Genomic DNA, 25,885 nt, shown 5'->3' with positions numbered 1-25,885 from the left:
GTGTAACTACAGGAACAAGGGACGTAATACTACATCTTAGTTATCCAGGCTGGTGATACATTGATGTTCTATGGATGGTGTTAATGTTTAGGCGATGGTGACCGTACCATCATTGCTCACCTTACATATTAAGTGATTTAAAAAAGAATCTATTATTAAAGATATTTTATATTGAAAAGAAAGTCAGATGTATCGTCCAAAAAATTATGTTCAAGTACTCACTGTGCGGTCAAGAATTAAAACACAACTATAATTTTATAATTAAAACGGATAGCAATGAAGGAGACTGGTGCGATTAAAACGATACAAGAATCGTGAATGACTGGATTCAGTAATATAAATATTATTGTGCGATACAATGAAGGATTATGTATTGTTAGCGATGTGTATTTAATAGTCTGTCCGTCGAGTTGTGTGCAATTGTTTTCTTCGATATAAGGAAAGCATATGAAACACTGTGGAACTTTCACAATACTTAAATGTGATCATCATCACCCATAGATTTAAGCACTGTAAGGAATATTGAACCCCTTCTAAAATCTGAAAATCTGAAGATCTGAGATGGCCCAGTGGTTAGATCGCGTGCACATTAAATGATGATTTCGGGTTCAAACCCAGGCAAGCACCACTATAATATATATGCTTAATTTTTGTTTATAATTCATCTCATGCTCGGCAGTGGAGGAAAACGTCGTGAGGAAATCTGCATCTGTCTAATTTCATCGAAATTTTGCCACATGTGCATTCCACCAACCCGCATTCAAGCAGCGTAGTGGATATGTTCCAAACCCTCTCCTTAATGGGAGAGGAGGTTTTAAAATAGTGAGAATTTAAAGAACCCAGCTGTAGGAAATTTACCGGCTGTTACTTTGCTTTTTTTCCAAAATCCACTATGTGCTATCAACCTTGGGAACCAATATGACAATATATATGTACCTTAAAGAGCGTATTCCTTCCTTAAATGCCGGCAACGCACCTGCAAGCCTCCCGGTGTTGTGTCCATGGGCGGCGGTAATCACTTTACATCAGGTGAGCCTCCTGCTTGTTTGCCCCTATAACATAAAAAAAAACCTGGTACCTGTCGTTACACCAGCTCGTTCATCGATAAAACTGGAACACAACAAGACTCGTGGGTGTTGGTTACCCTACCAACAATATTGACACATCCGCTAAAAATTTTATGAAACTCGGGTGTACACCCATAAGGAAATCTGTCAAATTTCTAGTTTATAGGTGTTTTAGTGTGATTTCGTGATGATATAATATAGATATAGTCTAATAATTATTCGTTCAAATTCTGGGCTACGAATTCTAGATTTAAATTTATATGATATACCTAATTTGTATTTACTAATACATAATATTAAATAAGTATATTAAATGAGTATTTTTTATTCCTCTTGATTCTAAAATAAAATGTTTAAATTCGATGTAGTCTAAAACTTGTTCATTGTAATAAATATATTGTATATAGCATTAGTTAATAATCGACTGTGTAAAAAGATCATTTTTTAATTAATGGTTGATAGCTGTTATATATATAAATACGAGCTGTATATATCACTTAAAATTAATTAAGAATGTAAAAAAATACAGAAATATAACATATAGTATTAACAATGCTCTCTGTTCCGAGTCATCCATGCTGCCAACGTTATAATGCTGCCAACTTCAAAAATCGTAGCGACAGCATCTGTTATAGTATCAATGAGCAACGTTTTTTTTTAAATTACCGGCTGTTATTATTGTTCTTACGTTATGTTATTGTTTTTCCTCTAAGCCTTCCTAAATCATTGAAGTAATAAAAAAAATGATATCGTCCTGTATTATTGTATGTAGGTCTATACAGACGATTATTATTTATTTGGGAAATAAAACAATTGTATACATCATATATAGTATATTTAAACCCTGACCTGACTAGAAATTATAACAAAACATACAATTATAGTAACATACAATTCCGACTAAAGGAACGAAAATATACACAAACATTTTTACATACTATTTTCAAGATTACTATATTTAAAAAACAATTAGTTTTTTTACAGCCATCAACGCTAAATTGACAAAGTGACGTTTACATATTTTTATATTGCAACACTAGTATCTGTCATTTTCATACTTTTATCGTATTCTATATAGGCCAATAGCAGCAGCTGATTAATGCTTCGTAACCAAATGAATCGTTTTTTAAATACAGTAACCAAACATGTTTCAAGTACTTACACAAAATTACAATAATTAATCTTGTATTCTGTCCTTATGAAGTTAATATTTCAAAATGGCGAATCTTTAACAGCTGTTTGTCATTTCTGTTGCAAGTATTTGATAAAAACGTCATATTTTTACTTGATTTTATTTTAAATCCAGACTGATCCGATTTTGAGTGAGTCGATTAGATAAGATTTAATATTATTGATTCGAATCTTGATATGATTTTCTTTTATAGGTGCTGTTAAGATATTAGGAAGACGGTGAAGCCTACATATAGTACGACACAGCTTGGTTGTATCATCGGCAAATTCAATAAAACCGATTACTGCCGATTCACACAACTAATAGAAACAGCTCCCTATCGCGCCATTCGACACTATTCGTCACTATAGATTCGTCGCGTCAGTTCAACCCGAGACAACGAGTGCATGTAAATCGACGTGTCAAATTGACGAATATACTAGTTATTACGTTTGTGTAAAGATCATATTCACATGAGATAATTTGGGATAGCGTACTTAATTCGGATGTGATCGGTTTTACGAAATTATCCAATGCTACATCTAAGTTGAGTCGTACTGTACATCCTTACAATGAAGCTTTAGTTACTGGATATTGAAGAATAAATTAAAATTATGTCATACATAATACTGCACATAATTTAAACGGGACTTACTTAATACGAGCAATTATCATGGAGCGTCAGCATAAAAATTATAAGATTTCAAACAAATACTAAATGAATTTTTCGGACAAATATAAAGTTTTATACAGTGAATTGTCTTTGAATACATTTAAAATACTCAATCAATTATCAGATATACCAAGTCTAGAGTACTCACACCTCTGTACCGTTTCACAATAAATCTAAGCGTTAAAATTAACATACATTAGTAATATAACATAAAAAGTACAATTATACAAGAATTAGTCTATTATAATACTGAAATTATACAATATATTACTAATTATTAGGTCTTGGGTAATCGATATATACAAATATTTATACTAATTTAATAGGAACAGTCTAGAAAATTCTATTGGATAACTACTAAATAAAAATGAAGGAAATGAGGTTTATGAATAACGCTAGAGGGCGTTATTTAAAAAACTAAGTAACAATAACTTAAATAATTATAATTTATACACATACATCAGTTTTTACTTCTTCAAAGTAATATAACAAAGAGGGAACAGATAAAAAATGTCTTGAGCGAATGACGTAAATAGTTGTCAGATTAAAAAATAAATTCATCAATTGTAGCGTGTGAATTGAGATGTTTATACTTTTGTATTACAAGTGCAAAGAATGTATGTGAATAGATTTTTTTTTTTGTAATAACAAAAGAATAAATATGACGTTTCATAAGGAAAAAATATTTCCTAAATATCTGGAATATTTTTAATTAACTTAAATTTATTTTTAAATTATTAATGAGATTTTTTGGCTGTTAATTTTTTTTCTTTTCGCACTCTGGACATTATAAAGATTAAGTGAAATTGTCTTAGAGAACAAAAACAGATGTATGCGTCAAATATTTGGTCACTAATACTTATCATATTTACAAAAAACTAATTGCCCCCTAGCGAACGAACTCCACCTTAAATATTATAAATTTGATATGTACGCTACTAATAACTATTTATCTAACATACAGGCTTTACTCGATTTGACTGAAAATATTATGTTGCAGGAATTACAAAAATAAAATTTCTTCTTCAATTATCATGTACATATTTGATATATAACTTCCATGATGACGTCAGGCCTTTGCCATATTAATTATTTAATCGTAATATATCTATATGCATTAAAAAGTTTGATAACACACAACTCCCATCGAGTTTAAACTTGACATGTGTCAATTACAACAGATAATACGAGTAGCTTATAAAGTTTGACATCTGTCTTGTTGCGTGTTAAAAAGGTTATCTAGAATCTATGGAAGCTGTGTCAACCTCGTATAAATCCATTCAATAATTTACTTTTTACATTAGAGAGATTTTTCATCACATTATAAAAAAAAACTTTGTTTTTAGTGTCAATGTTAGCACCACACGTGTGCAGAGTTCAGCATGAGATTTCTACAGACAAAAAATACTGTTGTGAATCCATGAATATTTCGTGTGATGCAATTTTAAATCAATATTGTGCAAAAAAAATTAACTTTGATTGATTATTATACATTAACTTTTCTTATATTAACAGCTAAACATATACAAGAATAAGATTCTATCTCCAATATATTATCAATATAATATACGTTTCAGTATATTTAATGTCTAGAATTGATATTCCTTGAAGTGAGCTTAAAACGTCAAATGAGACCCGCCTGTATTTCTTCAAGTTGACATCACTCATTTTGATGATAACTTTTCAATGAGTTCTTGTAGAGCTAGAGCTTTTGCGAGCCTTCGTCTAAAATCCTGAAAAGAAAAAAAATGATTAACCGTCTGAATAATTTAAAAAAAGAACTATCTTTGAATTTTCATCAATCCGTTAATAGACAATGGTGGAACGTTATATAGAAAATATTTTTAGAAAATCGATTTTAGTACAATAAAAATCTGCCAAGTGTGTGCAAGACCTGCGTTAGAGGAGCGTGAATAAGTTGCTATCCTCAAAAATTAAGGAAAATTTTTAATTTAATTTACAACATTTTGAGACTGACAGTTGCCAAGTGCCTTTTTTACATTTTATCAAATTTGTCGTCTTCCTGAAAATCGTGGACCATACTGACATTTTTTTTTTAAATATAGTTCTTAGCCCAGATATGTCATTATTCCCGCTTTTAAATATTTTCGAAAATGGAATACAAATGGTACAGAATAGGCTTACCTGGTGCAAGGCATGCCCAAGTCGAGGGACTCGCGCGGCGAACATATCCCGTGACATGAGGCAAAGGGCTTTCCCGTTCATTGGGAATCGTTCAGGTAGACCACCGCGTCGGGACACCCACGCACCGACTTGCGCCCGGCACCATTCCCTCGGATCTGTAAAAAGACAATACAAAGAGTAAATTATCAGCTCGTAATAGTCCCAGTACCAGGCACAACACCTGATCAAAAGTTGTCTTCTAAGTTGTCACTATGATCGATCTAAAGTTCCTTAAAGTACTTAGCCTGTTTGGGTAAGCATTCATCAGATATTCTACCGCCAAACAATTTAGTATTGATGTGTTCCAGATTGAAGAGTGACTACAGGCACAAGGGAAGTAACATCATATTTCCCAAGTTTGGTGGCGTGTTGGCGTTGTAAGGAATTGTTAATATTTCTTATAAAGTCAGGCGGTGGTGACCATTTACTATCGGGGAATTCTTTTTTTCATTGACTTGATTTAAATCATCACTCACAGGAATCAATTTGGCCTAATATATAAGATCAACCGAAAAACCCTGAAAGTTAAAAAAACATAGTCTAAATAGTTTGAATATCTAATTTCAAATCAAATCAAAATATACTTTAGTCAAGTAGGCTTTTACAAGCACTTTTGTATCGTCATTTAACAATTATACGTATTAAGTGAAGCTACCGAGGTTTTTAGATTATTTTAATATGCCAACACATTGGGCATTACTGTCATGCTATATACATATGGTGCAGTACTGACAATTTCATCCATTTGCTTTGAAGCAGTGACGCTCGTTTGGATTTGAACAGACATTCAATTGAGATCCATTCTAAAGGACCGTAGGTCAAACCAGTGGGAAGATTTATCATGTGAGAAGTAAGGGTTCTTTAATTAGATGGTAGGGTATGCTTACCAAGTGGTAAGTCATCTTCTTGCAAAACCCGCAAATCAAGGGCACCCCACGCTCCATCCGCTGGCGGGACGCGGTCACACCGAGCTTGTGTTGGCATCTCGCTCACACAATGATTGTTGCTTCTGTGAAAGAGATTATTTGACACTACTTCTTCAAAAGAAAACAGAAAATATTTGGCTTCATTACATAGTATAAAACAAAGTTTCTTTGTTTGTCCCTATGTATGCTTAAATCTTTAAAACTACTCAACGGATATTTATGCAGTTTTTAAATAGATAGAGTGATTCGAGAAGAAGATTTTTATATATAACGCATGGACAATTTAGTAAAGAAACTCTGATGATTTTATAAAGATTCCAATGTGATGTCATATCATTACACCCGTGCAAAGCTGGGGCAGTTCGCCAGTTATAAAATAAGATCTCTCAGAAAGCAAAAAATAAAGCTGTTGGGTACTGCGCTTGAAGACCATAATATATTTTAGACTCAAGCTTGCTTTCTGATTATAAGAACGAGAAACACGCATTTACGCACAATAATATTCCTTGCGTAGTTGACTCATCTCTCTTAAGATTGATCAGTGACCGAAATCATTCAGAACAATAATAATAAGGATCCCAACAATGATATTCTAATAAACAGATATGTTATATCCATACTAAACAACACAAAAAAGTGTACCGCGCCGGGGACCGTTTATTTTAGTTTATTTTTACATTTCGTTAAAAGTAAAAAGGATACTTTGATAAAAACAATAAGTAAAAGGGATAACTAGATGTTTTAATTACGCTAAACGTATTAGTACGTAATTATGATGTATTATAACGTATTACTACGTAAAACGACTAAAGGCAAACGTCACAATTAGGACGTTTTCTAGTCTTCACTTTTTGCGCGTGAATAACATATCTGTTTATTTCAACATAATTGGATCCCAATAATATCCCAAACATCCAAATTTATTCAGTCATTTAAAAAATAAAGTAGAATAAATATAGTAACGTATATTACTACACACTAGCTTTGCCTCGACTTCAGGGCAAGTTAATTCAGTTCGTAATAAAAAAGTAGCCTATGTAACTCCTCATTCGATCAGCTATCTGCCAGTGAAAGTCGCGTCACTTCGTTCCAGTCGTTCCAGAGATTAGCCGGAACGGTCTGCTTGCTTTTAGCAAAAAGCAGTTATTTTATTATTACAAACACATACGCCAGTGTTATTTGACGTATAGAAGATGAAACCAGATGAAATAAACTCGTTTTAGGGATTTGTTATAACGGTTTATTTCTATTAAAATACTCCAGGATAGAATGCCTATTACCACATCCTGCATTGAAAAAAAAACATACTGAAAGAAAACATCGGAATAATTACATAATAGACGCCATTTTAATCCGTCATTAGTACGGACGCGTGACCCACATCCGGTTTCCGGCGACATTATGGCGGATTTGAATCAGTCGGTTTCCGTATCGGCCACGTTTTGTATGATTTCCCGATTTTTGTGTGGGGCGGATATCCGATGTCGTTGTTGGTACCATTGGAGGGTGAGGGCATTGTTGGATGATAATCGTTAATTTTATAGATAACTTTAAGAAGGGCATGGCAGTTAAACACAGAATGGACCGAGTTCAAAAAAACGTCAATAATCATGCCCAATTTAGGGTATTAAAGAAATCCGAATTTATCAGTAACTTATTAATACTGAGCTGAGATGGCCTAGTGGTTAGAACTAGCATCTTAACCGATGATTGCGGGTTAAAATCCAGACAAGCACCACTATATATATTTGCTTAATTTGTGTTTATAATTCACCTCGTGCTCGGCGGTGAAGGAAAACATCGTGAGGAAACTTGCATGTGCTTAATTTCATCGAAATTTTGCTACATGTGCATTCCACCAATCGGCATTGGAACAGCGTGGTGAATCCAAACCTTAATGGAAGTGGAGGCCCTATCCCAGCAGTGGGAAATTTAAAGGCTGTTACTTTACTTTACTTTCATTTTAGAAAAAATTCGAAACACATCGCAGAAAAATATCGTAAACTAACAGAAGATTATTAAATATTGTTAATTATGATTAAAATTTAAAGGACACACGAGTCAAAATATCGTGTCCGTACGAGTGAGATACGGATTGAGTTATTACAGACTTTTACGAGCGCGTGGAATTGTGTCAAGAATGCTGACATCATTTAACGATTTCTTAAGAAGTGTACGACACAACTCAGATCACATCGGCAAAATTCGTAAAACCGATCACATCCGAATTAAGTACGCCATCCCAAATCATCAATATTTATTTCTCATGTGAATGTGATCTTCACACAATAATAGCTTTTAATATCATATGACCTAATATGTTCGTCAATTTCACACGTCGATTTACATGCTCTTGCTATCCAAGGTCGAACTGACGCGAGAATCTATAGGGACGAATAGCGTCGAATAGCGCGATAGAGAGCTGTTTCTATTGGTTGTGGGAATCGGCAGTAATCGGTTTTGTTGAAATTGCCGATGCTACATCTAAGTTGTGTCGTACTTTATGCATCTCAGTATTACGTGAGATTGTTTAAGACATTACTTTAAATTCACACCGTGAAATGAAGATCAACAAGGACGATGTAAATGACGATTGCATATGCACTAGGAGTAAGGATAAGCTTATAACGCCAAGTGTCCGACTCCACAGAGCCAATAAATCTTTCTTGGAACAAGGTGCCCGTTTCTATAATAAAATTCCGCAGACATTTTTAACTTTGCCGTTTCGTAAATTCAAATCGTAGAAAATACATTAGTGAAAAAGGGGTATTACTCGATACAAAATTTTGTAGATGATAAAAAAACCTGGAATTAATACCTGTTGTCTTCCACGCAGGATACATTAATTTAAATAATTGTATTAACTGACATGACTTTGTATTTTTAAATGTTAAAAAAAAGTAACTACTGAGTTTCTTGCCGGTTCTTTTCGGTAGAATCTACTTTCCAAACCGGTGGTAGCTTCACTTAATTGTTAATTGACGATTTAAAAGTGCTTGTAAAAGTCTGCTTGAATAAAGTTTATTTTGATTTTGAATCAGTCCAAAAAAAACTAGCGAAGCAAGGCGGAAACTACGGGTATATCAATGTGTCAATAATATGAGTAGTTTTTTTTCTATTAGACCAAGATTCAAGGGTTTCTGACACAACTTGATTGATGAACTATTTGTAACGTATATTCACTTCAATTATTTATCTTCTAGATACATTTCATCTATACATATAATAAAATTCGAGTGTCTGTTTGTAATATTTAAATAACCGCTTGTAACTAAATGCATATGTTTGTATGTATACACGGTACATATGTATACAAACATATCATTTTTTACAATTTTTGTCTTTGTTTGTTCCAGCTATGCAACAGCTGGACCGTTTGTGATGGGATTCACTAGCAGCTGACGCAATAAGAAGTGACTTAGGCTACAACATTTCTTGAAACGCTCACTATGTCGCGTTCACATCTATTTATTTATCAAATTAACAAAAAAAAAACGTTGGAAAATAAAAAGAAATTAATTCTGCATAACGTATTAATTCAAATTCATATTATACATATGCATTAGTTAAATCTTATCATATGCTCTGATACACCATCAGGGCCCTTAGAATTTACATTTAACAGACGGAAGCGCGTCACGCCGTCGTTCCATAATCGAAATCGACACTTCCGGTAAGTGCAAGGAGCCGTTTTTTTAATCATTCGGATGTCTGAGGCAGATGTTAATGAGGCGTCTTGCATCCGTATTTAATTAATTTGTGCAGATGCAATTTCATTTACTTGTTTTATATACACACACTCACAGTGTTTAAGTGTGAGTGAGTAATCAAATCAGAAACTATACGAATAGCAAGCATTTTACTTGTGTGTGAATTTTTTTGGTGAATTTAGTGTTTACTTGTTTATATAGTGTTTAAGTAAACACACACAAGTAAAACTCTTAATATTCGTATAGATTCTGATTTGATTACTCACTCATAATCAAATCAGAATCTATACGAATATTAAGAGTTTTACTTGTGTGTGAAGTTTGTTGGTGAATTTAATATTGACCATATTTTACACCTTCAAAAACGTCCGTGATGTTATGTCTCTATTTTAGGAATAACCAACAATAACCATTGTTAGCCTTTACTTTTTACAACAAATAACCGCTTATTTTCGAAGCAAAAAATCGTGAGGAAAACTGTGTCTAATTTCATAGAAATTCTGCCACATGTGTATTCCACCAATAACGTTCCAAACCTCCCCAAATGTAAAAGAGGCCTTAGCCCAGCAGTGGGAAATTGAGAGGCTATTATTGTTAATGCTTTGCATTCGCATTGAATTAAGACAATTGCCTAAAACAATTGAGTGTGTACATATATATATTAAGTTATCGAGTATGACGTCACGCAAATCCGCAATCGTGTGATTCACAGACTTTCACTATCGTTTCTGATTCATTCGCGAAACGGCCTTACAATACACTTCCTATTTAATGTAGGGCGTACTTGGAATTATCCGTCTGTTTAATTGAAACACACGCCATCTTTGTTATTAACTATATTTGGACACGGTATATAGAAAATATAATATCATAGCTAAATTAAACTTGGCTACTTTATAATTTCAAACTCGTGTCAAAATAAGACATTACTTTTAACAAGATTATATTAAAGATTAAAAGCATGGACATAGTCCAAAATCAAAATCAAAATAAACTTTATTCGAGTAGCCTTTTACAAGCACTTTTGAATCGTCATTTTACAATTAAGTGAAGCTACCACCGGTTCGGAAAGTAGATTCTACAGAGAAGAACCGGCCAGGAACTCAGTAGTTACTTTTTTTCAACATTTAAAAAGTATTAAATTAATATATCCTGCTTGGAAGTCAACAAGTATTAACTCCACGCCTTCCTATCATCTATAAAATCTTTTGATATATAAAAATTGTATTGTTTTTACTCAAACTCTGTAATGATGGAAATCAGCAACTACTTAGTTTCTTACCGGTTCTTCTCGGTAGAATCATTTAAGATGACGATTAAAAAGGGTTTATATAACGAACAAATATTTTCATTTTGATTCTATCCAACAAAAGCAAATATAATCAGATCTAAGAACGAGTATGTTAGTGTAACTAGGCAGCATAATGTAGCCAAGGTTGGCAGCACTGAGAAGGAATGGTCAATCGTAATCGTTCACTTTCTATCAGGAAGGCCATTACCTACCAACTTAATAAATAAAATACCAGAAACTACTATTGTTAGTGCTATAGACGTTCCTCTTTTAAACTATACAGTGCGCATTGAAATAAATCTTTTTTTTTTTAATTTACAACCTCCACAGGCTCACAGTTGCCAGTGCCTTTTTTAAATTTATACATTTCGGCGTTTTATATTTTTTCCTAACAAAACATATTTGTTGGGAAATAAATCATTTGATTAATTTAGTTTTGTATGTATTTTAATAAATATTTATATAGAAAGCTTTATTGAAATTAAAAAATAAGTGCCTGCTGGGCTAAGATTTATTTAGATTATTTTTCTGCCATGAATAAGTACGAAATGATTTACAAAAAAACCTTCTCAAAAGGCTACCTTCGCCTATCAATGAATCGTGTAACTTTACATGGATGTGACTTCAAGATGTTAAACCGGTCACGAGAGAATCATGAACAAGAACTTGTGAACAATCTCAACAACAACATCAACAGCCTGTAAATTCCCACTGCTGGGCTAAAGGCCTCCTCTCCCTTTCAGGAGAAGGTTTGGAACATATTCCACCACGCTGTACCAATGCGGGTTGGTGGAATACACCATATTATAAAGACAAATTAAGCACATGGATCAGCGGTGCTTGCCTGGGTTTGAACCCGCAATCTTCGGTTAAGATACACGCGTTCTAACCACTGGGGCATCTCGATTGAGAACAATCTCACTGATTACCTATTTGTTTGTGCCGAATTTGAACCCATAATTAAGCCTCACGCGATCTTAACTGCATTGGATTTGTCATCTTAATAAAAAAAATCTTAAACTATAAGACAGATTTCGACTAAGATCGTTTTACAAAACTATTATTAATAAAAATATCAGCTACACTATATACTTTAATGGTATATGACAAATTTTTTAAATTAAACCGACGAGATACAGATATGTAAAGATACTTACATCCTAATAATCACAAGAATAATTCTTTAAAAATTAAAAAAAAAAAACAGCTTTTCTATGTTGAATATTCTTTAAAACAATTACAGACAATGCCATGGATGTAATGCCTGTAATGATACGCTCGACATCCAAATCTCTTCAGGTAATTAAAACTTACGCCAGATTATAAAAAAAAAAACATATACAAACTCTTTAAACAGTCGTGTTAAACCAAATCTGAAATAACTATTCTAATATTAAAAAAAAATAAACAATAATAAATACATGAAATACACAATACAACAACGTACAAAGAAATTCCCTCAATTATGGCGTCAGCGGAAACGCGCGAAAGTCGTTAAACGATTAGTAAGATGGCGGGAAACGTAAAACAATCGACCGCCATTACCGCTTCCTACACAGACTACACATTACACAGACGGAAACACATTTATTATCAAACAAGCCCGGCCCGTGGCTTCGTTCGTCTGCATTTTTCATTATAAACATTTAAAAAGTTTTATAATTTCATTTTTATACACAAACATGCACATGCTTTTTAACCGACTTAAAAAAAGAAGTGTTTTCATTTCGACCGTATATATATATATATTCGCCATTTATAAACCGATTTTGATGATGTTTTTTATGCTCTTAATTATTTTTATTTATACGTTTGGGACTTTTTTTAAATTATAATACTTAAATCCTACTGTCATTTTGACATTCGTCAATTCATATAAATAATACTTATGTATGTAAAAAATATACTATAAAATATATAATTATACATAACTAATATAAATGGTGATACTCATATATTCCACAAATTAAGAAAAAATGCAAGATCTCTTGTCGGAATTTCTCGGAAATTTCTCTCACAGTGAGTACACATTGGAAACCGGTATTAGTTTCACGATTAAATACGAAAAATTTGAATTTCGAATTTCATTAAATACATAAAAACAGCTGTTGTGTTATTATTTTTTTAAATTCGAAAATCAAAATTTTTTTTACAAACAGACATGCACTCTGTTATATTAAGGAATGCCGCGTGTATTAAGTATATTACAATTCACAAGACGATAAAATCTCTCCATATTTGCATTTCTGAATAAACTCAATTTAATTTAATCTGCTATTGTTATTCTGGCTCTATAATTTGGATGTTTGCGTGAATTACAATAAAAAAATATGTATTAAATACTTTTCATTCTAGATTTAAAGCACAAGCAAAAAATAATAGATTATATTATTTATTATCATTTTATCTGTCTTAAAATCTTAAGTATAATTTGCATTAATGTTTAATACTTTAATGTATATTGAAATAAAATTATAGTATAATATAAAATAATTAATAGGTACTTTTATTTGTACCATTTAAATCTTTTTAGTTACGAAGGCGAATTTTAATAACATTTTTTTAAAATAAAAAATTATACTTACATTAAAAAATAAATCTCGAATAATCCTTTTCCTAGCTTATATTAACTTCACTGTAACCACTAGCCCAAATCATCAATCAATTAAACAAAACAATTATAATAGTAAATTCTCGAAGCACGAAACTATGACTGTGAAACCGACACACGTCTACACGCGACGGCTGCTTAAACTCGATTGAATGACGTACGAACGAAAACATCAATGAATGCAAGATGCCAACGCGAAACGAAACAAAAAAAACGTCAGAAGTGAAAATAAATGCAAGCAAAATTATATCTTATTTGTATATGGTGTAAGTTCAAAATGCTTTGTCTGATTTTTATCAAGTAGGTTTTATTATTTGAAGCCGGATGCGGGCGCGGTATATTACTCTTTCGCATATTTAGAATGACAATGAGTAGAGCGAGATGGAAGATTGTTTTTGAGAATCAATAATGAATTCACGCATCCTGTCAGCATGTGGCTCTGAAACTAAGGCTAAGAACTCACGGAGCGGTTTTCACCCGCACCCGCCGCGGGTGCGGGCCCGCAGCTTCTGTAGAATGCAGATATATGTGTAAAAAATTAAAGCACATTTCACGACGCGTTTTACGCCCGCGGTGTGCGCGGTTGTTTGCGGGTCCCGCTGCACTGGCGGTTCATCTTCTACCGGCGGGCGCGGGTCGCGGTCCCGCAGCCGCGGCGATTTGCACCCGCGCGCTCTGCGGTCGGTTGGCGGGCGACCGCGTTGGCAGCGGGGGGGAAATCGCGCCATTTTGCTGGTAGGCAGTGATAACTCCTTGTTCCGTAGTGACGCGTTCAAGCACGCACGCGCACGTTTGTCAACAAAATGGATACTGATATTGAAGTCGATCTACTAATTACTTTGGTTCAAGATAGGCCAGTTATATGGGATAAGAGCTTAGAAGAATATAAGTACAAAAACTTGACACTCAAAGCATGGGAAGAAATCTGCGGTATTTTAAATAAAGATTTTGAAAATTTGGATGAGACAAATAAAAAAAAATATGGTTAGTATTATATAAGTTTATTTTTAACCTACAATAATAATTAATAATTGAGCTGTGTAGTAGCGGGTCGTAAAAAGAATAATAATTAACGTTATTAAATTTTTGACAATTGCCAGCTTAAAGCTCCGCTGTCACTCATAAAATATTGTTGAAAAATATCTCTTATGTTGTTGGCTTGTCTTCCACTGCGTATTGATGGAGGTGTTTGTATACTCTCAAGATTATGAGTAAAATCTTCTTCTCTAATGTGATGGCCGTCTCGTTTTCGTACAAAATTGTGAAGTATGCAACATGCCTTCACAATATTAATTGATAAAGGTATTGATACATCCAATGCACGATTTAAAATTCGCCATTTGTTTGATAAAATGCCAAATGCACATTCTACGTATCTTCGTGCTCTCGATAGGCGATAATTAAATACCCTTTTTTGTACACTCAAAAATTGACCACCATAAGGTCTCATAATGTGTTGATGCAAACCAAATGCCTCATCGGCTACGAATACATACGGGACAGGTGGCAAAGTAGATCCGGGTAGTATTTTTTCATTAGGTAGTTTGATAGAATTGCTATTAAGCGCATTGCAAAAAGTAGTATTTTTAAAAATGGTTGAATCAGCATTACTTCCCGGGGCTCCAATGTCTACAAAAACGAAGCAGTAATCCGCATCAACTACGGCCATTAATACAAATGAAAAAAAATCCTTATAATTGTAGTAAATTGAAGCACTGTTATCTGGTTTAGTTATTCTTATATGTTTGCCGTCTATTGCTCCGACACAGTGGGGAAAATTTGCGTACTTGTAAAATTTTTGGCTGATTTCTTCTAAAAGTTCTGTAGTGATTACCGGAAAACATTCAGACATTAACACCTCCCATAATTTTTCACATGTCGTTCTTATAATTGCTGATATAGTTGTGTGCCCAATTCTGAATATGTAGTGCAAATCGTGCATTGAAGTCCCACTTGCTAGGTATCTGAAATAAATAAATTTACTTAATTACGTATATTTTTTTTTAGGTAACATGATTATAAAAAAATGGAAAAATATTAAAGATTGCTGGATGAAAACAAACAAAAAAGTTGAAACGGAAACAAAATCTGGATCGGGAGCTAAAAAAACTAAAAAGTACATTTATGATGATCAGTTACAGTTTTTGAAGAAAAATATACCTATTGAAAATACCTCCTCAACCTTAACGAGCGATGCTACAACTGAACAAACTACTACTACTACTAACACTACTACTACTGTTGCATCAACATCAGAAGCTTTTGCTACGCCTATCACCTCAGTATCTTCTCAAACTGGTGTTAAAAGAAAAAGAAAAGACGACGCCGACAAAGCATTAATAGAGATGTTGTCTCAACGCGAAGATAGACATTTGTCATTTTTTCGAGGAATACTGCCTTCATTGCAAAATTTTGATGAAGCAAAAACAAGACGATTTCAAATAGCAGTTCTACAAATTATTGATAATCTTGATAATAATCTTCCAGCATTTTCTTATCAATATCCACCATATAATTACAGTCAAGAAAATATCGGCAGTCAAGAAAATATCGGCTATCGTACCTATTCTACTTCTGAAAGCAATACCCAAAGTCCACAAAATATTCCATCAGTTTCTTCAGTCAATACTAATTTGTCAGATGATGTGTATTTTCAATAAAAAAAATTTTTAAATATTACCACTAGTTTCATTAACACCTGACGCAAAAAGTATATAAGTATGTTGTATCCGTTGTCTGGTATCTATAGTATAAGCCTCGTGCTTAGTTTGGGACTAGATGGCGCTGTGTAAAGATTTCCAAGAACAACATTTATGTGTGTGTGTGTGCGTGTGTGAGTGCGTATGTGCGTGCGTGCGTGCGAGTTGTTAAAAGAAACTTACATACCTTAATGTGACTGCCAACATTTCCTCTGGTGATATGGGATCTCGCATATTAGTATGTTGTTTTTGAAGAGCAGTTTCTGTTTTTTTTTTAAGTTCTAAATAACTACTTATGGACATTCGGAAATAATTAAAGAACTTCTCCTCATCCTTCTTTAACTCATTAATAAGAGTAACAAATAATCCATAACGATTTCTTTCCGCAATTAGTGGATGTATCCAGAATCTTTTAGGCCTTCTTTTTTTAATTCTTCTGTGAAGTAAATATAACGCAACAGCTCGTTTCTGGTGTGTATCCATGACGGTCTGGAACTGAACTGATCGTTTAACCGCCCGTCTTGCAACCGCCCGTCCTGCGATAATCAACCGCTACGTTTGCGGGTGATAATCGCAACCGCGGCGGCTGCGTTATCGCACAAAACTGCGGTCTCGTGAGTTTTGAAAATAAACTCCATTCCGCCACCGCGGCGGGCGCGGGCTGAAAACCGCTCCGTGAGTTCTTAGCGTAATCGTTTCCGTAACATTATTCAAAACGTCGTAAGTGCAGTACACGTGCTGTTGTTATTTTGGACCGTGTTTGAAAGCTGGAAGGTTTATATTGTAATGTATTGCCAGTAATATCGGTCCTCCGGTTTCGCCAGTCGATAATTAAGGGCGGTTTCCGCTATTTCGGTTTCCCGCCAAATTTATTTTCGGATAAGGCGGACGACAGATTTAGAATGTTTTTTTTTTCAAGTGATTTATTTAATTGACGTATGATGTTAGGTTTTAAAGACAACTTTTATGGCTTTTAAATTAACCTATTTTTAAAATTGGATGGATTTATTTTTAAAATAGAAACAGTTAATAAATTGTTGGTTTAACTATATAATTAAATGTTTCACTAAGTCAATACATTTCTTGGACACGGTATTGGTTATAATAAGATTTGACAGTTATTTTTAACTTGACCTAATATTAAATTTACTTGGTGGTAAGGTCTTGTACAGACCATCTATATACCATTCAACAGATATTCTACCACCAAAAAGCAATACTCAGTATTATTGTGTTCCGGATTAGAGGGTGACTGACCACTACAGGCACAAGGGCCATACCATCTTAGTTCCCAAGGTTGGTGGTACATTGGCGATGTAAGAAATGGTTAACAGCGCCATTGTCTATGCTGACCACTTACCATCATGTGACCAATTTAATCATCCGCCAATATATACCATAAAAAACTCTGTCTGTCTTGCGCTCTTTCACGACCAAACCGCTGAACCGATTTTGATGAAATTTGATATTAAGCAAACTTGAACTCCAAGAGGACATAGGCTACTTCTTTGCCTGACACGTGACAACCGACACCCTAAAATGCGAGCAAATTGCGGGCGACTAGTAGTCATATACAAATGATGAATGAGGCATAGGTATCACTAAATACAAGATTATGATAATGATACAAAGGGTTCGTTGACATCCGGTAAGGATGTATATACCATAAAAGTTAATATATGTGATCGAAATAAACTATATAATTAAGTATCTTATCGGTTCTTCGGTAGAATCTACATTCAGAATCGGTGGTCGCTTTACATTGAATTCTGTAAATGACATAAAAACTTTTATCAGTTTGTATAAATTATATTTTCATTTCTAACAGCAGTACCTCCTCTCCCATTAAGGAGAGGGCTAGGAACATATTCCACCACGATGTTCCAATGCGGGTTAGTGGAATGCACATGTGGCAGAATTTCGATTTAGACCCATGCAGGTTTCCTCACGATGTTTTCCTTCACCACGCACGTGATAAATTATAAACACAAATTAAGCACATATATATAGTGGTGCTTGCCTGGGTTTGAACTCGAAATCATCGGTTAAGATGCACGCGTTCATACCACTGGGCTATATCAGCAAAATAACATAAAAACATTATAAATTTTAGACTATGTGTTGATCTAATGTATAACCTAAATTACTGTAAAATTTCGTCCAAATCCGTTAAGTAGTTTTTTCCTGAAAGAGGAACAAACACACATACATCCATCATAAACTTTCGCATTTATAATAGGAAAATATTTCTAAATTATTCATTCGTAACATTTTAATTAAAAAATATATAATATTCATTTTCCAGGCAATGAATTCGAAGCGTATATTTTTAATAATTAAACTAACTATTAAGTAGTGATGATTTCCGTTATTTTTTACATTTTTAATTCTTTGAAACGCCAAACGTATTTCGTGTAACATTTCTCACGAGAATATTACCGCTTATGAATACAGACAATAGATGACTTTACAGCTTTAAATAGGTTTACAACGAAGAAGGTATTGAGCAAAGAGTTTCTACACGTTTAACAACATTTTTACAATCGAAAACCGGAATATACTGTACATATATTTATACCCAAAACATTTTGAGTTCCATTATTGGAAAATCATTTGTTATATACTAGTTGTTGCCCGCCACTTCGCTCGTGTTTTAGGCGGTTGGTTGTTATGAGTTAGGTAAAAAGTAGTCTGAGTTCAAGCTTGCTTCACATGAAATTTCATCAAATTCGGTTCAGCGGTTTGGTCGTGAAAGAGCGACACACAGACAGAGTTACTGTCACACAAAAATATAACTCGAAAACAACAACAGTACGTTTCGCTAAATCGTTACACAGAGTCGAGATGGCCCAGTGTTAAAAACGCGTGCATCTTAATGGATGATTGCGGGTTCAAGCCCAGATAAGCACCTCTGAATTTTCATGTGTTTTATTGGTGTTTATAAATCATCGAGCTCGGCGGTGAAGGAAAACATCGTGAGGAAACCTGTACCTATATAATATCAACGAAATTTTGCCAACATATAAATCCACCAAACCACATTTGAGCAGCGTGGTGGAATGTCCCTTGTCCTCAAACGGGGAAGGAAGTCTTAGCCCAGCGTTGGGAAATTTACAGGCTATTGTTACACAGAGATGGCAGTAAAATTTAACTTGGAATTAATTGATTATCATCGTCCGAAAAATGTCATTTAAAGTAAATTTGTATTTTTTGATAAATCCAAAATGTCATTTTGAAATAGGGGGGGGGTGTTATTTTGACATTGACAGCTCACGTTCAGTAGAAAGATCTATAGAAGCGAGCTATTAGGATGTCTATTGTGAGCTTCGTATGCACAAAGCGCATTGTATCTACAGGATGTTGGACAAGAGCGAGAGGAGATCCGTATATGGGTTCCGTAGTTATTATTTCTTACATAATTTCACGTTAATTGTATATTGTTTAAGTGTTTTTTTTATTATATATTAGAAAGGAAACTTCTTTAGTTATATAAAGATGATATAATTTATTAGTATCATTGCTTTTTTTTTAGATAAATAACCCGCAAATAGAATCCCTTTTGTCAGCTTAAAATATAATACCAAAAAAAATATATAAATTTATTTTGGTATTAACGTCGAACCGTTTTTTATTAATAACCATTTATTTTAAGTCAAAATATACATTCATTAATAATAATCTTGTTATTTTTCTTGGTGGTAGATCTTTGTGCAAGCCCGCCTTGGTAGGTACCACCCACTCATCAAATATTCTACCGCTAAACAACAGTACTCAGTATTGTTGTATTCCGGGTTTTAGTGTAACTACAGGCACAAGGGACATAGCATCTTAGTTCCTAAGGTTGGTGGCGCATTGACGATGTAAGGAATAGTTAATATTTCTTACAGCGTCATTGTCTATGGTTGACGGTGACCACTTACCATCAGGTGGCACATATGGTCGTCCGCCAACCTATTACATAAAAAAAAATCATTATTAGAAAAAATGATTTATTCATAAACCCGCAAGAACCTCTTTACCTTATTCTTAACTTCATAATAACAAACTGTACCTGCGGCTTTACCATCTACCTTTTTTAAAGTCTTTACCAATAGCACAATCACCATTATCAACAATATAACCTAAAGGTGTTAATTAAAGTCTATATCCTTCCCCGGGGCTTAAACTATCTCCTAACCAAATTTTATCTCAACAGGCTCAGCGGTCTGAGAGCGAAGAGGTATCAGACGTAGCAATTTTCACATTTATAATATTAGTATATATACAATATTACTTATTTAACATATAATTTATTTACACTATTCTGATACTCAATATACTGTAGAATATCCTACAATATTCACTATATTTTCCATTTATTATATACAAAAACCTCTCGAATCACTCTATCTTTTAAAAAAAACCGCATCAAAATCCGTTGCGTAATTCTAAAGATCTAAGCATACATAGAAACAGACAGTAAGTTACTTTGTTTTATACTGTGTAATGATGAAGATTTTCAGATAATTTATGAGATCAACGATTTACGGAACCCTAAAATTCAAAGACGAACAGACAGACGGACGCCGGCCATTACATAAAGGATCCTCCGGAAACGGAAGTGGACAGTAAACAGGAGATGAATATTCACCTTTTTTTTTAAATTTACAACTTCCTACTCTTAGTGTGGTCTAAGCTTAATTTCGCTCAGATCTATTTTTATGACTATCTACCCCTCCTGACTTTGCGTGCAATTAGAATATCTATTACATGGGTTCAAACTGAATCATCTAACACTAAAACACATTCACAAATTTTACATAAAAATCGATCCAGCCGTTTAGGAGTTCATTAAGTTACAGAAATGTTACACATTTGATTCAGGATATCTCAGGATTTATTACGTAAGAGCAGTTCTTTTTTTGAAAAAAAAAAATAATAATAATAAAACTATAAATTATACCAAATGCTTTTTTAATTAATACTAGTGACTCGCCCCGGCTTCGCACGGGTGCAACACTGATACTAAATATACTACAGAAATTTTCTTGTTTCTTTACCATATCGTCCATGTATTATATACAAAAACCTTCCTGTCGTATCACTCTATCTATTAAAAACCGCATCAAAATCCGTTGCGTAATTCTAAAGATTTAAGCACACATAGGGTCAGACAGCAAGCGACTTCCTTTATACTATGTAATTATAATAATACATTTAGTTTAAATAAAAATATATATTCTTTAACAATATACAATTTTTGAAAAAGGAATTTAATTTAAAATAAAAAAAAATAAACATAACAACTGTATACCTTGACATCCCAACAAAACAATGTCATTTAGGACGACACAAGAATGAAAATAAAAACTACTTTATTTACACACGTAAAGAGATTAGTCTGACCATTCATATAAAACCTCCTTCCGGTCCTAAATCTCGTAGGACCTGCGCCGGCGCACGTCCGGATAAAAAAAAACCGATAACATAAAAAAAAAAACTTTTGTGATGCAAAGAATCGTCTCTATTTAATATTAGTGAGTGTAAAATGTTCGTCTATGTGTTGTTTCTTTAATCGATAATAAAACATTAAATGGAATATTAATATTATATTAATAAACAGTAAAATTAATAAAAAATAGGCTGTATATATTGACTCCATAGGCATTTTAAATATTATCTATGTTGTACACTGTACAACATAGATAATATTTAAAAAAAAATTGTGACAAATGAATGCTTTATACCTGTCTTATGATTACATTATTATTTTCTAAATTCGAATTTTAAATCGTTAGTGTATAAAATATTTTCATGTTCTTAATTTGTGTTTATAATTTATCTCGTGCTCGGCGGTGAAGGAAAACATTGTGAGGAAACCTGCATGTGTCAAATTTCATAGAAATTTTGCCACATGTGAATATGTTTCAAACCTTCTCCTCAAAGGCAGAGGAGTCCTTAACTCAGCAGTGGGAAATTGACGGCCCAATATTTGATACTTGTGGTATGATTACGTTTTATCTTCTAAATTCGAATTTTAAATTAATAGTGTGTAAAATAAATTCCCGAAAACAAAATTGCAGGCTAAAGCATGTTTTAATCTTGCGTGACAAGCAGGCGTGTCCGGGGAACAGCTTATTTTGGGACAAAACAAGAAATTAGTAACATCCGTTTAGGTTAGCTGTCAAATTTTGGCGGGCGAGCCGCCATTGCAAAAAAAAGCAGATGTTCTAAACGTAATTCACAATTTGTTCTATTTTTATATAACCGTTATTTATTGTATACTAGCAACACGCCCGACTTCGCACGTATTTTTCAATATTTTTTTTTGGAAAACGATATAACGATACCGAAATACGGTAGAAAACTATCTTTATTTTTCTGAATACTTCCAAATTTCTTTGCATTTTTGTTTCTATTCATGGTTGTTCAGGAATTTTGTATAAGAAAAGTTTAAAAAGTTGACAAAATCAATCTCAAGCATGCTTAAGGCGTGTCGCACATATATGATATATGGAGATATATGGAATGACTTTATATCTCCAACGCTCCACCAAACATGGAAACTGAGTATTGCTGTTTGGAGGTAGAATCTACCACCACCACTACCACCCATCAAAAGTTAGACAAGTTCGATAAGTTGAAGGAGCTCGCAATCAATATGAACAGAATAATTAAATAATTATTAGTTAAATAACTGTGTAAGAGTAAATACTCTTTAGAGAAACCTCATTTTCGTTTTAAAATTCGTCTTAACACTTTTCAATTTAAAAAGTATATAAGTTAATATAATACAAATTACCTTTATTTTTAATTCATTATAAGATCTCAAAAAAAAAATTAATAAAACGTTGAATTTTAAATTAAGACCTCAAAGGAAATAAAAACGTTGAACGCGCCTGCTTTTTTTTTTTTAATCGGCACAGACCTTCCTTTGCACGTGGCGAGACATCTTTTAAAACGGATTCATCTTTTGTTAGAATAAACTTGTCCAATACCACAACTGTATTTAATTTTAACCTCTATCACTATTAAAATAAAGTTCATTTTCGAATGAATATATTTTATAATAGATACAAAATTTGAATCGTAAAAGTCCTAAATAACGACGATGTTTATTTTAAATAATACATCGAAGAATTTGTATGGAGTGTTCGATATTAAATTTCTTTAAAAACAAGCGATGTACGTCAAAGTGAAAAATATATCATAATGTATTATGGATTTATTTTTTCAATTAGTATCTAATTATGAATGAATTTCTTTTCAATTGGTTTAGAGTGACGTTTTTTTTTTTGGAAACATTTCGTTAGTGTCACTTATTTCCTGTCGAAGATTAGTAGAAAAATGCCGCCGATGTAAAAAAAAAATTGACGGACGGAAATGTTTGAATTTTGTGTTTATTGAAATTCAAATATGGCGTCCGGGGTTCCATTTACAAACTAACAACGGTAAAGAAAAGACCTGATGATGGTCAGTAAAAATTTATACTAGTAAAAAAAAAGTAAAGTAACTGCCTGTAAATTTCCCACTGCTGAGATAAGGCCTCCTCTTCCATAAAGAAGAGCTGTTCCAATGCAGGTTGGTGGAATGCACATGTGGCAGAATTTCTATGAAATTAGACACATGCAGGTTTCCTCACGATGTTTTTCTTCACCGCGGAGCACGAGATGAATTATAAACACAATTAAGCACACATATATATAGTGGTGCTTGTTTGGGTTTGAACCCGCAATCATCGGTTAAGATGCACGCGTTCTAACTATACTAATATTATAAATGTGAATTTTACTGTTTGTCTGTCGCTCTTTCACGACCGATGACGAGGTTGGTGGTGAATTGGCGATGTAAGGAATGGTTAATATTTCTAACGCGCCAATCAATGATATTCCAATGAACAGATATGTTATACCCATACTAAACAACAGAAAAAGTGTGCCGCGCCGGGGACCGTTTATTTTACATTTCGTTACAAGTAAAAAGGATATCTTGATAAAAAACAATAAGTAAAAGGGATAACTAGATTTTTTAATTACGCAAAACGTATTACTATGTAATTATGATGTATTATAACGTATTACTACGTAAAACGACTAAAGGCAAACGTCCCAATTAGGACGTTTTCTAGTCTTCACTTTTTGCGCGTTAATAAAATATCTGTTTACTAGAACATCATTGGCGCCAATTCAATCTTTAAGACTTAGTATGTAATATATTTGACATTGTTATGTAATATTATTTATAATTCTATTTCTGCTATTTTTTTATACTTATTGCCTGATTTCTCCAAAAATTTAATATTCGTGTGATTTTTTTATTTTTACTTGTAAAAGCTTCAGCCTTTGATAAATGTGAATTCATGTATTCTTGCTTGATGTGTACACAAATATTAGGGTGTAACTAATCTTCGAACTTTGTAAATTATTATTTAGATATTTATCAGTTATTACCTGTCTTTTGTGTCATATGTAATAAATAAATAAATGAACTCCTCTAAATTTAGTATATATTGTCAGAAAGCCCCTAGCTCTTATGACTTCTTGTATGCTCTATTATTATTATGTTATATTATACATGCATATGTTTTTACGATAGGCAGTATTGATCAACATTTATTTTGTATATATGTATGTATAAGCTTATTTTATTTCAATTTATATAAATATGTGCATATATTGTTAATTATTTATTATATTTTTATACTATTCTGGTTGACTTCAGGCATTATTTTTAGTCCCTCCCAACGCCCTTTGTCCCATAAACTTTGTGATGATCAGTGATGTGATGGGCGGTGGTGACCATGTGAGACATTTAATCATCAACTTATACCAATAAAAAAATCTTATATATATTAATATAATAAATGTGAAAGTAACTCTGTCTGTCTGTCGCTCTTTCACGACAAAACCGCTGAACCGAATTTGATGAAATTTGGTATGAAGCAAATTTGAACTCTAAAGAAGGACATAAGCTACTTTAATAAGTTTTAAATTAACATGGTTATTTTTATTATCAAAGTTATTCATTTCGGGATATTTACCATGTTTTTTATCTTTCTCTCTAGTCTCGTGAACAAGACATTCGTAGATAATGTCGAAATATCGAGCTCCACCGAACAAAAATAAAAAACATGGTAAATATCCCGAAATGAATAACTTTAATAGACTGAGTCGAGATGGCCCAGTGGTTAGAACGCGTGCATCTTAACCGATGATTGCGTGTTCAAACCCAGGCAAGCACCGCTGATTCATGTGCTTAATTTGTTTTTATAATTCATCTCGTGCTCGGCGGTGAAGGAAAACATCGTGAGGAAACCTGCATGTCACAAATTTCATAGAAGTTCTGCCACATGTGTATTCCACCACATTGGAACAGCGTGGTGAAATATGTTCCAAACCTTCTCCTCAAAGGGAGAGGAGACCTTTAGCCCAGCAGTGGGAATTTACAGGCTGTTGTTGTTGTTGATATAGTTAAATTAATAACTTATCAATTAGATCGTTTGTCACACCTACGAAATAAGCCGGAGCGGATATTAGTACAATAAAGTTCAAACGAAAAAGCATAACCCTGCTAA

General features: G+C 33.3%; 2 protein-coding genes across 2 annotated transcripts; both read right to left on the bottom strand.

Moving 5' to 3' along the window:
- Positions 1 to 3,693: 3,693 nt before the first annotated feature.
- Positions 3,694 to 13,767, bottom strand: LOC124541944 (ets DNA-binding protein pokkuri). The gene is made up of 4 exons (XM_047119883.1): positions 13,608 to 13,767; positions 5,983 to 6,104; positions 5,057 to 5,211; positions 3,694 to 4,644 (listed from the first exon to the last, which is right to left on the bottom strand). Exons 2-4 carry the CDS (start codon positions 6,077 to 6,079, stop codon positions 4,576 to 4,578), a joined length of 321 nt encoding a protein of 106 aa, XP_046975839.1. The 5' UTR covers positions 6,080 to 6,104; positions 13,608 to 13,767; the 3' UTR covers positions 3,694 to 4,575.
- A 329-nt stretch (positions 13,768 to 14,096) lies between these two features.
- LOC124541938 (protein ALP1-like) lies at positions 14,097 to 17,026 on the bottom strand. The gene is made up of 2 exons (XM_047119877.1): positions 16,520 to 17,026; positions 14,097 to 15,597 (listed from the first exon to the last, which is right to left on the bottom strand). The coding sequence occupies exons 1-2, from the start codon at positions 16,813 to 16,815 to the stop codon at positions 14,712 to 14,714; spliced, it is 1,182 nt and encodes a 393-aa protein (XP_046975833.1). The 5' UTR covers positions 16,816 to 17,026; the 3' UTR covers positions 14,097 to 14,711.
- Between the last annotated feature and the right edge of the window lie 8,859 nt (positions 17,027 to 25,885).

Source organism: Vanessa cardui, chromosome 29, assembly GCF_905220365.1.
Source record: "Vanessa cardui chromosome 29, ilVanCard2.1, whole genome shotgun sequence".
Classification (NCBI taxonomy): Eukaryota; Metazoa; Arthropoda; class Insecta; order Lepidoptera; family Nymphalidae; genus Vanessa; species Vanessa cardui.
The sequence above is the reverse complement of the archived record's forward strand: the minus strand, read 5'-3'. Positions and strand labels throughout refer to the sequence as shown.